This window comes from Numenius arquata, chromosome 1 (genome assembly GCF_964106895.1).
Source record: "Numenius arquata chromosome 1, bNumArq3.hap1.1, whole genome shotgun sequence".
Taxonomy (NCBI): domain Eukaryota; kingdom Metazoa; phylum Chordata; class Aves; order Charadriiformes; family Scolopacidae; genus Numenius; species Numenius arquata.
In genome coordinates, this window is record NC_133576.1 from 115,019,213 (window position 1) to 115,035,362 (window position 16,150).

At 40.0% G+C, this 16,150-nt stretch overlaps 1 protein-coding gene across 7 annotated transcripts in view; it reads left to right on the plus strand.

The window, feature by feature from the left end:
* DCLK1 (doublecortin like kinase 1) overlaps positions 1–16,150 on the plus strand; it is a 248,884-nt gene that overhangs the window by 152,629 nt on the left and 80,105 nt on the right. For 5 of the 7 annotated variants that reach the window (XM_074163010.1, XM_074163814.1, XM_074164602.1 and 2 more), the window contains exon 4: positions 15,524–15,640. In XM_074163010.1, coding sequence (XP_074019111.1) covers positions 15,524–15,640 — 117 coding nt within the window. The remainder of the gene's footprint in view (positions 1–15,523; positions 15,641–16,150) is intronic. The other 2 variants (XM_074166875.1, XM_074167447.1) reach the window with 1 other exon arrangement.

Here is a 16,150-nt window from a genome sequence, read left to right on the forward strand (position 1 = left end):
CATGGACAGTGGGATAGAGTGCACCCTCAGCAAGTTTGCTGATGACACCAAGCTCGGTGGCGCAGTTGACACGCTGGAGGGAAGGGATGCCATCCAGAGGGACCTAGATAGGCTGGAGAGGTGGGCTCGTGCAAATTGCATGAAGTTCAACCAAGCCAAGTGCAGGGTCCTGCACCTGGGACGTGGCAACCCCAGGCACAAATACAAGTTGGGTGGAGAATGGCTGGAGAGCAGCCCCGAGGAGAAGGACTTGGGAGTGCTTATGGATGAGAAGCTCAACATGAGCAGGCAGTGTGCACTGGCAGCCCAGAGAGCCAACCGCGTCCTGGGCTGCATCAGGAGAAGTGTGGCCAGCAGGTCTCGCGAGGTGATTCTGCCCCTCTACTCTGCGCTCGTGAGACCCCTCCTGGAGTACTGTGTCCAGCTTTGGAGTCCTCAACACAGAAAGGACATGGACCTGTTGGAACGGGTCCAGCGGAGGGCCACAAGGATGATCAGAGGGATGGAGCACCTCTCCTATGAAGACAGACTGAGAGAGCTGGGGTTGTTCAGCCTGGAGAAGAGAAGGCTCCGCGGAGACCTTATAACAGCGTATCAATACCTGAAGGGAGCCTACAGAAGAGCTGAAGAGGGACTCTTTGTCAGGAAGAGTGGTGACAGGACAAGGGGCAATGGTTTTAAATTGGAAGAGAAGAGATTTAGATTAGATATAAGGAAGAAATTCTTTACAGTGAGGGTGGTGAGGCACTGGAACAGGTTGCCCAGGGAAGTTGTGGATGCCCCATCCCTGGAAGTGTTCAAGGCCAGGCTGGATGGGGCTTTGAGCAACCTGCTCTAGCGAGAGGTGTCCCTGCCCATGGCAGGGGGGTTGGAACTAGATGATCTTTAAGGTCCTTTCCAACTCTAGCCATTCTATGATTCTATGATTCTATGATTGTTGTATATGTGCTTAAGCTTTCAAGAAAGAAGTCACATTTTTCTTTAAGAATATCTAGAGGAAAATAGTAGTATGTCCTGTGAATAAATGTGGTTTTTAAGTTAACTTGGTTTCAGTTGCGTTTGGAATTCTTTGTATTTGTTTTTTGAAAATATTCTTGTAAAAAAAAGAGTATATTGGAATGACTTTTCGGAGGAAATTGTCTTTTTGAGAATATTTATAGAAAATAAATTATTAAACATTAGCTTTAGATCAGGTCTTTACTGGTAGCTGTTCATTATCTGTTCAGAAACAGTTTCTGAGTGTTGCATCCCTTCCAAGGCTAGGAACACTCTTACTTTTAAATATTGAATAATCCCAAACTTCTAAATGCATGTTTTTAGAGAAGTGAGACTTTAAATAAAGAACATATCTGAGAAAATTATGAGTGACTCACAAAGAATAATATGGGAGAACTTGTTAAATTAATTATTTTTTCATCTTTCAGAGTTGCTACATAACTTCAACTCAAAAGCAGCCCAGTGTTTTGTCAACCCGTGTGACATCCCTCATCAAGCACTTTGTAGAATTTCATCTTTATTTTTAAAAAAGTTAGCAATGGATATGGCTCCACATTTTAATTTATTTAAAATTAATGGAGGAAATGCAGGACTAGAGGTGTTTCCTGGACATCACCTTCCAGAACGAAAAATTATGTGGGTCAAAGAATTAAAAAAATTAGATACCCCTACGAAACATTCTTATGTACTACAATGTTAGGCTTAGCATACTTTGTCAATTATATTAATGTGTCTCATGTCATGGAAGAAGGTCAGCTCAAAATGGAATTGTCTAATATGAATTAAATTTGTGCAGCCTAGTAGTGAAATCATTTTATAAAAGATGACTCTGAAAACAACAATCCACTAAAAGGTTAGATACTATCAGAAATGATACCTGTAATTTTATAAGGTAGCGTATAAAACACTGCTTCCAACAATAACCTGAGTGTGTGTAAATGTAGTCATATTTATACATATTTAGCATTCTTCCTGCCCCCGCCCCCATCTCCCACTGCTTGTTGATTATCATTTAAGCATCATCTGCATATTAAGCTGTGCTCCTTGCTTCAAATGTTTACAGTACAGACTGCTTCAAAAGATGGTGGGGGCCAACACGTTTTTGGTTGGTTGGCTTTTATTTTCTTTTTTTTTTTATGACAGCTTTTCTTGAATTGGGCTAGCATGTGTGATTTGCTGTTTTCATTTTGTTTTTTCATCTGGACATGCCTATATATTGGCTTAAGAATAAAAAATGTTTTTCTAGATCAGACTGAGTTGTGGAAGACTTAGATAGAGCCAGGCCTCCTTAAGCACCTCTAGCATCACAAAATCAGTCTAGAGCTGTCCAATTAGAGTGAAAAAGGATATAACCAATGAAGTTGGTAAGAAATGTCTTCTTTCAATATCGTTCCATCATATAGCTGATTTGGCAATAATAGATGCATCTTAATGGTAGGAGAAAATATTAGCCAACAAGATTCTGAGTTGTCCATGAAGGAGAAAGTCTGAGTTATTTGGGAGATGTCAATTCTGCTAATGCCCTGCCAAGAGAAATTCTTAGACCTAATCAGTCTGGCTTTTGAAGACAAATAAAACATTTATATCTCAATAGTCATCCCACTCAGGAAATGATAATAATTTTAATTCACCCATTAAGCAAGCACTTTTCCCTTGCTAAAATGTTCTTGGACTTTCAGTTTTACATTAGAGTGCCTTCTTCCTTTTATTTATCTTTCAGCTAAATCCAGACAGAAGTGCTGACAGTGAAAAAACTTTTGAGTACCTTTAAGTCATACTAGGAAGACTTAATCAAAAGACTCATAGAAGAGACCTGAGAGGTCCCCAGGGAGGACCTGCTGTACCTAAACTTACTTTACAGGTTTTTGGCTAACATGTTTGTATGAAGTTATAGTTAGGGAAATTCAACAAGTCCTCCACATGATGTGTTCCAGCACTTCCTTATCCTTGCAGCTGAAATTCTGAATTAATCTACCTTTTAGAAACTTAAGATCACTATTCTTTGTCCTATCTGTGATGCAACTAATAGTAGGATTTTTTTTCTTCTTGTTGGCAATCTATTAAGTAATGAAGGCTTCTATTTTGTCTCATTGCTTCTTTTCTGAACTAAAGAACCCATTTGTATTAGTTATGCTTCATTGGTCACGTTTCCCAGACTTATGATCTTGGTATTCTCTCAGCCTTCTGAAGGTGAAAGCCTTGTTTCTAAATGGGAAATACAAAAGCAGATTTGTTGTGTTAGTAGTAGCCCTGAGGAGAGCAGAATAATTCAGGTGTCTTCCACAGAGTGCTCCTGTTCATACCAGCAGGATGATGATTCCTTTTGCTGCGGTAGTTCGCTTCAGCATGTAATCCACTGCAGAACTTATGTCCCTCTTTGCAAACTGCTGTCTAGCATTTATGCAACTGATTCTTGTAGTGAGTTGGCTTCTACTTTTATTCTGTCGCTTATTCTTTCCTGGTTGTAGTACTTTGGACTTGTCGAGTTCTATCTGTTTTTTTCTCATGACTTCTCCAGTTTTCAGGATTCTTCTAAATACCATTTGTGTTCTTCTACAACGCTTACAGCTTTACGTATGGTAGTGTCATCTCCAGATTTAAAATACATACTCAGCTTATTAATAAAAATATTGACTGGTACCGGGTTCAGAAGCAAAACTCTGGTGAGCTCCTCACCTCATTCTCTCCTAGTTTGAAAGTAAACCATTGGTAACGACTCTGGTTTGGTTTTCCATTACCCATCTTAAAAGCAGTTTCTGTAAATAATATTGTGGCTTGGATTAGACAAGTTTAGCATGTCTTCTGCCCCCCTCTGTTATTCTGTCATAGAAAGGCTACTTTGACACAGTTCGTTCTTGAAAAAACCATGTAGATTATTATCTATCATTTTGATACCTTCTAAGCTTCAAATGGTTTGTTTCCTTCATTGTTTGGTATTGTCACAGAATCACAGAATGGTTGAGGTTGGAAGGAACCTCTGGAGGTCATCTGGTCCAACCCTCCTGCTCAAGCAGGACCACCTGGAGCCAGCTGCCCAGGATCATGTCTAGACAGCTTTTGAATATACACAAGGCTGGATACTCCACCACCTCTCGGGGCAACCTGTGCCAGTGCTCGGTCACCCTTACGGTGAGAAAGTGTTTCCTTATGTTCAAAGGGAACCTCCTTGTTTTTCAGTTTGTGCCCATTGCCTCTGTTTTTGCCACAAGTGAAAAGAGAGCCTGGCTCTGCCTTCTTTATACCCTCCTTTTGGATAATTTTTTCCAGAATCTCAAGTTAGGCTGACTGTTCTGCAACTTCCAGTTTTCTGCTTTATTCCATTTTTAAAGATCAGCACTTGCTTTGACTTTTCCTAGTCTCTTGGAACTTGACTTGTCCTTCACAATTCTCAAAAAATCATAGAATTGTAGAATTGCCAACCCATTGCCCAGGTTGGAAGGGGCCTTTCAAATCACTAAATCACTAACTATCACTAAACCATGTCTTTAAACACTATGTCTTTTAAATACCGCCAGGGATATTCATCTGTTTTTAATGGCTAGGTTATATTTGTATATCCTTTTTTTTTTTGTGCAAGTCTCCTTGCTAATCTAACCAATTAGCTGTATAAGGGCCCTGGGAATTTGGCTTGTGCTTAACCGTTGTGCCTATAATCTTTATCCCAGTATAGTGTATTTTGTTTCTTTGAAGAAGAGAAAAAGGCTTTTAAAACTTAATACTGCACAATAAAGTTGTTAAACTGGTAATTGCATTATAAATATGCAGATTTACTTGAGAAAAAGCATCAAAGCAGAAATAAATAGGGCATTCAGGTTAAATACATATTTTCTCCCTCACTACAAATCAGTTACACAGAAAAATCTGTAACTGCAGGAGACATGGTTAAAACATGTTAAAAGTTAACTGTTTTGAATGGATGTTTCTCAGTAATACTTTTAGTTGATGCTTTCCATGTGAAGCCAATGTTCTGCAAATGGGGACTTTTTACTTTTCTAGCTGCGGAGCTTGTGAACTTCCAAAAGAGTCATTGGAAATGGAAGACAGTTGAAAACCAGTGATGCTCTTCAGACAGCAAGCAGTAGTATCAAAACCCCAGAATTTGTTGGACTGCAACATTGTCACTTCTCTTAGGCTGGAATAAAAGAAAAAATATGATGGAATGACCATGTACTTGAAACTTAGGCTGATGTTAATATTTACCATATGGATTGAATAGGAGGTCTGTTTATTCTCAAAGTAAAGAGCAAGATGATTTTTAATAGGTAATATGACAAATATTACCTATTTGTGCTGAAAACGAAACAAAGCCATTGATCTTGCTGAACAGAAGAGTTAAGAATTAATGACTTTGTACCATCCTCTCATTTCACCTCCAACTGCATGTGTAAAACAATGCCAAGAAAAATGCCATTCTAATTGTGCAGATAAAGTAAGGCACTTCAGTGATGAATTTTTCCCCTGACTTCACCAGGGGTTTTTAAGGGTTATCTGCTGTCAGAGCATATGCTCAGTAAAAAAGCTTTTGTCACAGAAAGAAAAAGAAAGCCGTAAGCAAAGGCAGGACACATTTCTTTATTTCATGAAGAATAATGCTTAAGCCATAAATGAAAATATTACAGTTGATTGCAGTTTTAATGAGTTGTGTCATCTTAACCATCTCCAGTTAAAAGAAACTTTCTGATACTTTGGTCAGTGCAGATAGTGTGTTAAACCTGCAGAAGTATGGAGAGGGTTCAGAATATAGGGGCAAACTAATGAACATTTATATCAGCATTGGAACAACTTGGGCAAAGTACATTGAGCAAACAATGATAAAATCTGTGGAAGTGAAGCAGAGTACATGGCAAGGCACATGATAAAAATTACATGTGTGCTAGTGGTGTGGTTTTGCTAATGACAAATATAATTCGTATTTCAACTTGGTCTTCACGTTTCTCAAAAATAATTTCTGATAATGCAGTTTCTTTCAGAAATTAATACTGTATACATTCAAATTCAGCCACATGGATTCACTAGGAAATATTTCAGATTTGTTTAGGCAAGCAGGTTTTGAAGAAGTCTTCTAATTTTGGCTGCCTACAAGTGCAGAGCTGGAAAATAATTAGATATTGTGCCTTGTTAGAGACACTGTTGCAGTGATTAAAAATGTTTTTTAACTCCTTTTTATCACTGCTGTGGGTGGAATTTTTCATGATGGCGAATTTCTCCTCTGTTGAAAAGTAAAATTTAATATCATAGTGTTTGTATAGCCAAAATATTAACATGGAGGGTTGTATGAGATGATTCTGACAAAAAGGTTAGCATTTGGAGAAGGCAAGAAGATAAAATCTACTCATACACAGTAAGATCATGAAATGCAGCAAAAATCCTGTGTTACTGTTTGTATCCCCATCCAAAGATACTGCTTCTAATTAGGGTATGTTCACCAGTACTCAAAATCTATAATTTATATCTGGTCATTCATGAGTTAGATTCACCTTTTCTAACTTACAGATTCCTACGATAGGTGACAGAAATGAAGATGTTCCATTGACAGCAGAGGACCATGGGATGAATAGTTCATACGTATGATTCATATGTTTAACTACCTAGTACTGGATGAGTTCAGTCCTCCCGACAGTGTTTTTATGTTATGTAGACAGGAGCATGTTTAAAGATAAAATAAGAAATACTTGAAGCAACATCTTGATTATACATAAAAATTATTTACCTTTTTTGAAAATCTTTATGGGAAACTTCACTGAATTTAGAAACAAATAAGGACTTTGAAAGTTATACAGTAGAGCAGAATGAGATATTAGTGATAATACATGAATTCATTAATAACTTCCTTATTTCTAACTTACAAGGCATTTTTGGAGTAGTACATACATCTGAAAGCATTCTTAGGTTGGGTGAAGCTATTTGTGTTCCTAAGAGCTTGCAAGATTCTCTATTTTATTGATTTGCAGTAAGGCATAGATGGCTTTAATTGTTTGTGTTTTATTGTATGTAGCTATTGCCTTGTCAGTGAATACTTATCCCATGATAGTAGGGGATAGAAGGATGATTTTTCACATGAAAGAAAATCTAGCTTTTTCTGTATTTTATACCCCAGTCAAACCATTGTTCTTGGCAGAAAAAAAAAAAAAAAAAAAAAAGGAAAATTTAGGTATTTGCTACCACAAGTATTCAGTGCACAGTTGAAATAGACAAAATTCCTAATCTTTATCATGAGTGGAGGACTGGTCCTGGTAAGAAATCAAATCAGAAGGTAAGATTTCTCAAAAAAGCATGCATTTACAGTGACAGATAACTTATTACATGGGATAAAACTTGAGGATTTTGTATGCTACGCATGCATCACTGTCCATCTGTATCAGGAACACACTGAATGGGAAGACACGCAGAACAAAATTGAAGTAGGCACAACCATGATGATAGTAAACTTGAAATTACTTAAACCTCTGTGAAGCACCTTATATCCCTTTCATCTCTGGAAACTGTGTGATAGTTACCCTTCTGAACATGTTGCAAATGCAAGTCATAGCTGCCACCAATTGATCAGTAGGGCTGGGTGAATTGCAGTGTGTATCAATGCCACTAGGCAGGATGGTACTGTTTCCCTTTTGCTGAAGAGAGCGAAACTTAGTTCTGCAAACAGAAGATTACTGGTTTTAATTGAAGGCATAAATGCAACTGAAAAGTAAAATCTTATTAGCTGCATTAAGAATTAGCAACATGGAACAAATTACTCTTAACATTAAAAACTAAAATTGGTACTGCATTTGGGGTAACGATGTACTGATTGGCCTGAGGACACTGCTAGTGAGGCTAACGTCTTTAAGCAGTGGTAAGAGGTACCAGCCTAAGGCTTAGAGTAAAGTGGCTTACCAACAACCACAGACATCCTTGATCCTCCCTCCTCTCTTATCTGTAGGATACAGCTGTTGCTGAAACCAAGTTAAATGTTCTCGTCTTAGAGAAACAGATTGGCAGGGATACCAAAAAAATGAATATCTATCCCCTACACACAGACCTTAAAAAAGCGAAAAGCACAGAGAGAGTGATATTTTAGTCCAGAAAGAACTCAAGAAGGCCATACAGTCAACTTTTGAGTAGCTGACAAGTAAGCCTTTTTGATCTCCTGGTAATTTAGATAACTTTTCACAGTCTTCTCTAGAAACACATTAAATTTGTTCATTTTATGACAAATTTATCACAGATTAGTTACTCTCTGCTGGTTTCTTGCCATTGTAAAATCTAATGAACACAGAAGCTAATGAAACATTTTGGAAATGGAACATCACAGAGCTTGAGACTGGAGGCGTTATGATTCTGCATGTTAGCATCCCTTAATTGCCTCATGCTTACCTTTTATATATTTGACAACAGCAAGAATCAAGCGCTCACAAGTAAATATGTTGGGATTCCTCCTAGTTGTAGCGGTTCCTACTGCTCATTGACACCACCATGCAATCTCAGGAACTTTGTGTTCCCTATCTTGTCCCTATAGGGTCTCAATGATGTAAAATCATAGCCCTGGGATGTTTCCTCTTTTTTTCTTAGCCTTGTTGTTGTTAATGTCCATTAAATGCCTCAGACATCTATGGTAATATTCCATGCTATAAAGGGACTGCAGTGTTACATTGTTAGTCTCACTGCTGATCGTCTGTGCTCCTCTCTCCTACTTTGTAGTTCTGTCTGTAGTTATACAATAGAACATCTTATTGCAAGATGTTTTGGCTGGGAAAACATTCTTATTTATCTGGTATTCTGAGTTGGAAAGCAATAAAGCCTGGGATCAGACCTTAAAGTTGACCTTCTTTTGCTTCATGTTACCATGGGTATCATCATTTCGTTCCTTTAATCTTAGTCAGTTGATGGTGAGAGGGAAGGACTGGGGCTTCGTGATACATTTCTTTCCTCACTGAACATACTATAGAAACACCTGGTGTTTCTTCTTGGCTGAGCATGCCCACAAGAGTGAGAAAGGCAGTCTAACTCTCTTCTGTCAGAAGTTCAGATCTATTTCTGACACAGTTTTGGCATGAAAAGAAAATCGGGAAAAAATGCTCTTCTATTTCATGGCTTACTGAGGAGCCGTTGTATAGTTTTCAGAATACTGTTGATGAGGAGAACATATGTATTTATTTCCTTACCAGTATAAATTCTGTGCTGAAAATGCGGTTTTAAAAAATGCACATTTTTCTTTTGTTTTCCCTTTCTCTTCAAGTACACATATTTTTCCTACAGCAACAGGCAGATCACAGTAATGTCTTAGAGGAGACAAGCGGTGGTTGTGTGGTTACTGAGTGGGATCTTTCCCTACAGTAAAATTTTATTTTCCAAACTAAATGTGGCAACAGAATTGCATACGTAAACTGTTCATGGGAGCTGAGACCTGTTTGCAACAAGCAGCATGGTTACATTCTGCCTGTGGCCAGAAGTCCTTTTAACTCTGTAACTAGTCTTGCCACAGTCTCTGAAGGCGTGAGTTGCCTGACCCTGGTGAGTGCAGCACTGAAGGCTTGACCACCTGCTGTGGCCATGCTGTGACCCATGTCATTTATTAATAAATTCGTAAACCCATAGGAAACGTGGCACTTGACGAAATTTACCTTGGGGTTTACAGTGGTGGTTGATCAGAGAGGATGTATGCTCATTTGAACTATGACCTTTTAAAACTTCACGACTAGCAAATTATTTTTGAGACAAAAATGAAAATTTTGCCAGAGAAGTTGATAACTGAGCTTAAAAACGTTTGTACAAATGGAAAAATATGAAAAGAGATAAAATTTCTTTGACAGAGACTAAAGAGAAGAGAGAGTTGCCCTGACAGAAAAGAATGATAACAGCATCCAGGGCTGTATGAACAGGAGTGGAGCCAGTAGAGACAGGGGAGTAATTATTCCCCTCTACTCAGCACGTGTGAGGCCACATCTGGAATAGTGTGTCCGGTTTCAGGCCCACCAGTTCAAGGAAATCATCCCTAAATTGGAGGCAATTAGAGGAGGACCATCATGATGGTGGGGGGCTGGAACACTTGCCGTGTGAGGAGAGGCTGATGGAGCTGGGCTTGTTTAGCCTGGAAAAGAGATAAGTTCAAAGGGACCTGCTAGCAGCCTCTGGTGCCAATGGGGCAGCATCTATTTTCCATCAAGAGGATGGAGTTCAGACTCATCACAGTGATGCGTGGTAGGAGGATGAGAGATCAGAGGTATAAATTGAAACAAGGTTCACACTGGATATAAAGAAAAACACTTTCACTGGGATGGCAGTCAGGCACTGGAATGGGTTTACCTGGGGAGGCTCTGTAATCTCCCTCCTTCGGGATTTTCCAAAAACAACTGGACAAAGCCCCGAGTATCACATAATCTCAGAATAGTTGAGGTTAGAAGGAACCTCTGGAAGTCATTTGGTCTTGCTCATGCAAGGTCACCTAGAGCAGGTTGCCCAGCACCATGTCCAGACAGCTTTTGAATGTCTCCAAGGATGCAGATTTCACAACCTCTTTGGGCAACCAGTTCTAGTGCCCAGTCACCCTCACAGTGAAAAAGTTCAGGCAGAAACTCCAATATTTCAATTTATGCCCATTGCCTCTTGTCCTGTTGGTGGAAGCTGCTGAAAAGAGCCTGGCTCTGTCTGCTTTGCACCCTCCCTTAACGTATGTACTCTTCTTTAGGCTGGAGTCCCAGATCCCTCACCTTTTCCTCATATGAGAGATGCTTCTGTCGCTTAATCACCTTAATGGCCCTCTGCTGGACTCTCTCCAGTATGTTCACGTCTCTTGTACTGGGGAGACCAGAACTGGACACAGCACTGCAGGTGTGGCCTCACCAGTGCTGAGCAGAGGGGAAGGAAGGATCAGCTCCTTCAGTCTGCTGGCAACACTCCTCCTAATGCAGTCCAGGATACCATTTGCCTTCTTTGCAGCAGGAGTGCATTGCTGGCCTATGGTCATCTTGTTCTCCACCAGGACACACTGGTCCTTTTCTGCCAAGCTGCTTTCCAGCTGGGTGACCCCTAGCATATATTGGTGCATGGGGTTATTTCTCCTCAGGTGCAGGACTTTGAACTTCTTCTTGTTCAACTTCATGAGGTTCCTGTCAGCCCATTTCTCCAGCATGTTGAGGTCCCTCTGGATAGCAGCACAACCCTCTGGCGTTTCAGCCACTCCTCCTAGTTTTATGTCATCAGCAAACTTGCTGAGGGCACACTCTGCTCCATTATTCAGATCATTAATGAACATGTTGAGAAGGACTGGTCCCATTGTCGATCCCTGAGGTACACTGCTAGTTACTGGCCTCCAACTAGACTTGATGGCACTGATCACCACTCGCTGGGTGCAGCCACTGAGACAGTTTTCAGTCTACTTTGCTGTATGCTTATCAAGTCCATACATCAACAGCTTGTCTATGAGGATCTTATGGGAGACAGCATTGAAAGCCTCGCTGAAGTCCAGGTAGACGGTATCCACCACACTCCTGTCATCTACCAAGCCAGTCATTTCATTGCAGAAAGTTATCAAGTTGGTCAAGCATGATTTCCCTCAATGAATCTGTGCTGACTATTTCTGATGGTTTTCTTGTCCTTAATGTGCCTTGAAATGATTTTCAGGATTCCCTGTTCTGTCACCTTCCCAGGGGTCAATGTGAGGCTGATGTAGTTCCCTGGGTACTGTTTTCTGCCCTTTTTGAAGATAAGAGTGAGATTTGCTGGGTCTTCAGGTGCCTATCCCAATCACAGTGATCATTCAAAGATTATTGAGAGTGACTTCGCAATGACATCAGCCAACTCCCTCAGCACTTGGGAGATGCATCCCATCAGGTCCCGTAGACCTATGTATGTCTGCATTGCTTCTAATTCTCTAAATTCTCTAATCTGATCCTCTTCCACCAAGGACAGGTCTTTCTTTCTCCAGACTTTCCCTCTGCTTCTGGGACCTGGGTTTCCTGAAGGCCAGTCTTGCTGGTAAAGACCAAGGGAAAGAAAGCATTCAGTCCTTCAGCCTTTTCCATGTTCTATGTCACCAGGGCCCCCACCTCATTCAGCAGCGGGTGCACATTTTTCCTAGTCTTCTGGTTTTTCCCAATGGACGTAAAGAAGCTCTTCTTGTTACCCTTGACATCTCCCAGCAGATTCAGTGCCAGTTGGGCTCTGGCTTTCCTAGCTGTGTCTCTGCACACTCAGACTTGCTCTGTATTCCTTCCTGGTTAGCTGTCCTTGCTTCCACTTTTTGTATGCTTCCTTTTTATGTTTGAGTTTTACCAGGAGCATCTTGTCCATCCATTCAGACCTCCTGGCACTTTTGCCCAACTTCCTGCTTGTTGAGGTGGAGGAGGTAATCCTTGAATATTAGTCAACTTTCTTTGGTCCCTCTTCCTTCCAGAGCTTTATGCAATGGGACTCTTCCAAGAAGATCTCTGAAGAATCCAGAGTCTGCTCTTATGAAGTCCAGAATTGTGATCTTGCTTTTTGCCCTGCTCCATCCTCTCACAATCCTGAATTTCACTATCTCATGGTCACTACAGCCAAGGCTGCCTTCAGCCTTCACATCTCCAATGAGCCCACACTCATTTGTGGCTGTGAACCAAACATCTCTCCTCGCTGGTTTCTCTATCACTTGGGTCAGGAACTTGGGTCATTGATGGTCTCCAGGATACTCCTGGACTGTCGATGCCCTGCTGTGTTGTTCCTTAGGTTGGTTGAATTGCCCCCTAAGTGGATCGGGATCGTGAATGTGAGGCTACTTCTAGTTTTGAGCAGGAAATTGGACTAGAGATCTTCTCATGTCTAGCCTGGATCATCCAATGATTCTGTGATGATTGTTCACTTCTCAAATTATCATATGAACATATGATCATCTGCCTTTCTGCTTCAGTGGTGAGAGATTTAATGTACAGCTAGCTGTGAGAGGTGGCTTCCTCATGAGATAATATGTCACTAGTATAGGGATACTCAAATAATAGTTCATGGTGTATAGGTAGTCCATCAGGACAACTTGCAGACCACTCCTAACATCATCCTTTCTCCTAACTTTGCCCTTTCTGAGGAGCCTGTCAGTAGTGAGAGGTGGTCATATGCCGTGGTGGTACAGCCAGCTGCCAGCTTCTCTCTTTCCCAAAGATGGTACTACTGCTCCGTAGCATGTGAGCAGGAGCACTTCCTGCTGGGAGACGAAGAAGATGGTGACAAGATGCAGTTAGCCTCTGCAGTTCAGGTTCTTGCCCATGTGTGACAAACTCCAGATGAAGAAGAATAAACTTTTATTAATTTTTTTTTCTAATTTCTGAACATGTTGAGTTAAATGATATAAGGGCTATCTTCAGTATTTTTCTAGACAGCATTGTGTGGGTAGGATAGAAAAATAACCTGGACATACATTTAGTTGCCTCCTTGTTCCTTTTGTACCACTTTCTGCCTCGTCCTTTCTAACACTACGAGGGAAAATACACACTCAAATGCAGAATCTTATCTCTAACCTCATTCTAACTCTGGGTGCTTATAAGGTATTCAGAGAACTTGAATGAGTATTAATACTTGCAATAAGATGAGCGTTAAGGTTTAGTGCATAGCATGAACTGCAAGGGAGAAATATGCATAATTTTTTTCTTTATATGTTGGAAACAGGAAACTTTTTACATGGTATTACAGTCAGTAGCTGGCTATTTTCTTCATGGACTCTTAAGTTTTTCTACTAAGCAAATGACTATAGTCTAATGATTTTAGCTTGATTGGGTCATTGTACTTTAGTCTTTTTGTTTGTTGACCACTAGAATATTAATTTCCCTTTCGGACTGATTCCTATGAATGCCACCCACACTGGGATTATGTCGTCGTTTTACGAAAGCAAACAAGTTGGCTGTTAGATGCTTTGTCATATTAAATCCTCGTTTACAAAAAAGGTAAAGAACCAGTTTGCGTTTGACATGTATAGATGGTTTCTGGAGCAGAAGTTTATGCCAATATACCAATGCAAGCTTCTTGCTGAAGTTACCTAGTGGAATCTAATTGAAAATTTTCACCTGATTCCTACTGTTTTCAGTTGATAATTTCCTCTTACAACAGAATAAATGTTTTTCTCCGTTTCCACTCATTGTTCAGTGTAAAAAGAGAATAGTCATCAATGAATCACATAAAATGTCAACAGAAAGAAATTAGCCACTATTGGGCATTAGGAAGGTGGGAGAATTTGGGAAGAAAAGCTTTGGTAAGATCAGGGCATTTCTCTGGTCGTCTCAGCTCTCGGCTGTGCTGGATGTTCCCTCAGTAATGCATCAGTTCTTGCTTCCATTTCCTTCAACAGCTTGATGAAAGACAAACAGTTAGGGCAGCCAAGAGAAATACACTTCATGACATCATTCTCTGGTGGATATGTTTAAGTTAATTAGTTATGCTCAATTTTATTTCTTTGTTCTCTAATCTGTCTAAACTATGTTACAGGCTCCACTGATCATCTGTGAAGACTAAATAATGTGCAGGCTTGTACATGGTATTTTCTGACTAGGGAGAAAATATTCTTGTTTATTTCTCTTAACCTATGCTAAGGAACCTTAACCATGGGAAGAAAATGGGGAACAGGTCTGATACAGAGCTAAATGTTTACTGATGTGCTTTTAAACAAGTGAAGTATACTGACATCGTCAGGTGAAGACAGTGTAAACGTTGCTACAGTCTTCTAATTGTATATTGGCTAAGAAGTGAAAATCTTTTTATATTTTTCCCCTGACTGTGTAATATGCCTGGTGATTAATTTAGTGTCCTTTATGAGTGCAAGACATCAGTGTTATGCACACTAAGTACTTTCATCCTCAGGCCAAGAACCATTTTGCAGGCGTAATGCAAGAATGCCTACAGAGCTGTGTGGGTGTATATAAACTCTAACCTGAACATCTTGCAGTGTTCTCAAGTGGGAGGGTAATTTTGCCTCTTCATTGATTTTACCGATGTCTCTTATGAGCAAGTAGTGCTAGTTCCCTCAACCTGTGATGAATTGCGTGTGCTATACAATGTGGGCTGTTGCTCACCAGCGGATTAAGCAGGAGCAACAAACCTGCTTCACTTTCTTCAAACCTTTCATGAGTGACAGACACCTGCGTCATCTTGCACAGTCTTAACATTTTGATATATAAAAGCAGCATTCTGATTTTTCTAGAGGAGACTGCCTAGGTTGACAAAACTGCTTACATTGCATTTGGATCATTCACAAAAAAACCCACTGCATTACTTGTGCTGAAATCTTCAAAAGCAAATTAATTTTATGTGTAGTCTCAGCACTGTTATATTAAGCTGTCCTAAGTACCTTCAGTAACCGTGGTATCTAGAAGTCTGGATTACTGCAGCAGTTCTTTGTCTGGGATGTGGTACATACTGTACTTGGATTTTAATGGAGTCATTTTTACAGATTTTATATTTTCCCATAAAACTCCTCAAGATGAATGAAAACAAGCATGGGCTAAATGTTTGTACTTTTTAGTGCTCTTGCTGTTACAGAATCTTGCTGGCTTTCTTAATTGCTAACTTATGCAGTTTCTTTGTCTTTTAGAATGTCGGGTGGTGAAATCCACTTCCTATACCAAAATAGCTTCAACTTCACGTAGGAGCACCACCAAGAGCCCGGGCCCATCCCGACGCAGCAAGTCTCCTGCTTCTACCAGCTCAGGTAAAGCAAGCTAGAAATCTTTCTTAACAACAGCAACCCATCTGTTTCAATACAATTGGGAATTTGCATAAAATTCAATGTTTCTGTGGAAAAACATTATATGTATGAAACAGTTGATAGTAAAAATTCACTTGTTTTCTCAGTTGCATCTGAGATGAACTGTCTTCCCAATAGAAAATAGTTCTTCATTCATACTTTGATATTACTACGGTTCATTTTACTTTATTTTCCATGCATGATTCTGCTGCCAATATTTGAAGACTGACAAAAAGATGTATTCTTTGTACTAGGGACTGAATATGCACAATGCAGAAAGTAGTCCAAGTTACACAGCGTAGGCTCTGTGTCTACAAAAGGTTGATTTCACTGTCTTTTTTTTGTATTTTTTTTGAGGGAGTTAAGAGGCAGCAGGGAGGAAAGGACAAGTTAAAGACAACAAGGATATTGAGGAAGGGGGGGCAGGGCAGAGAAAGAATGCAATTACAGATGTGAATGTGAGGAGCAAAGATA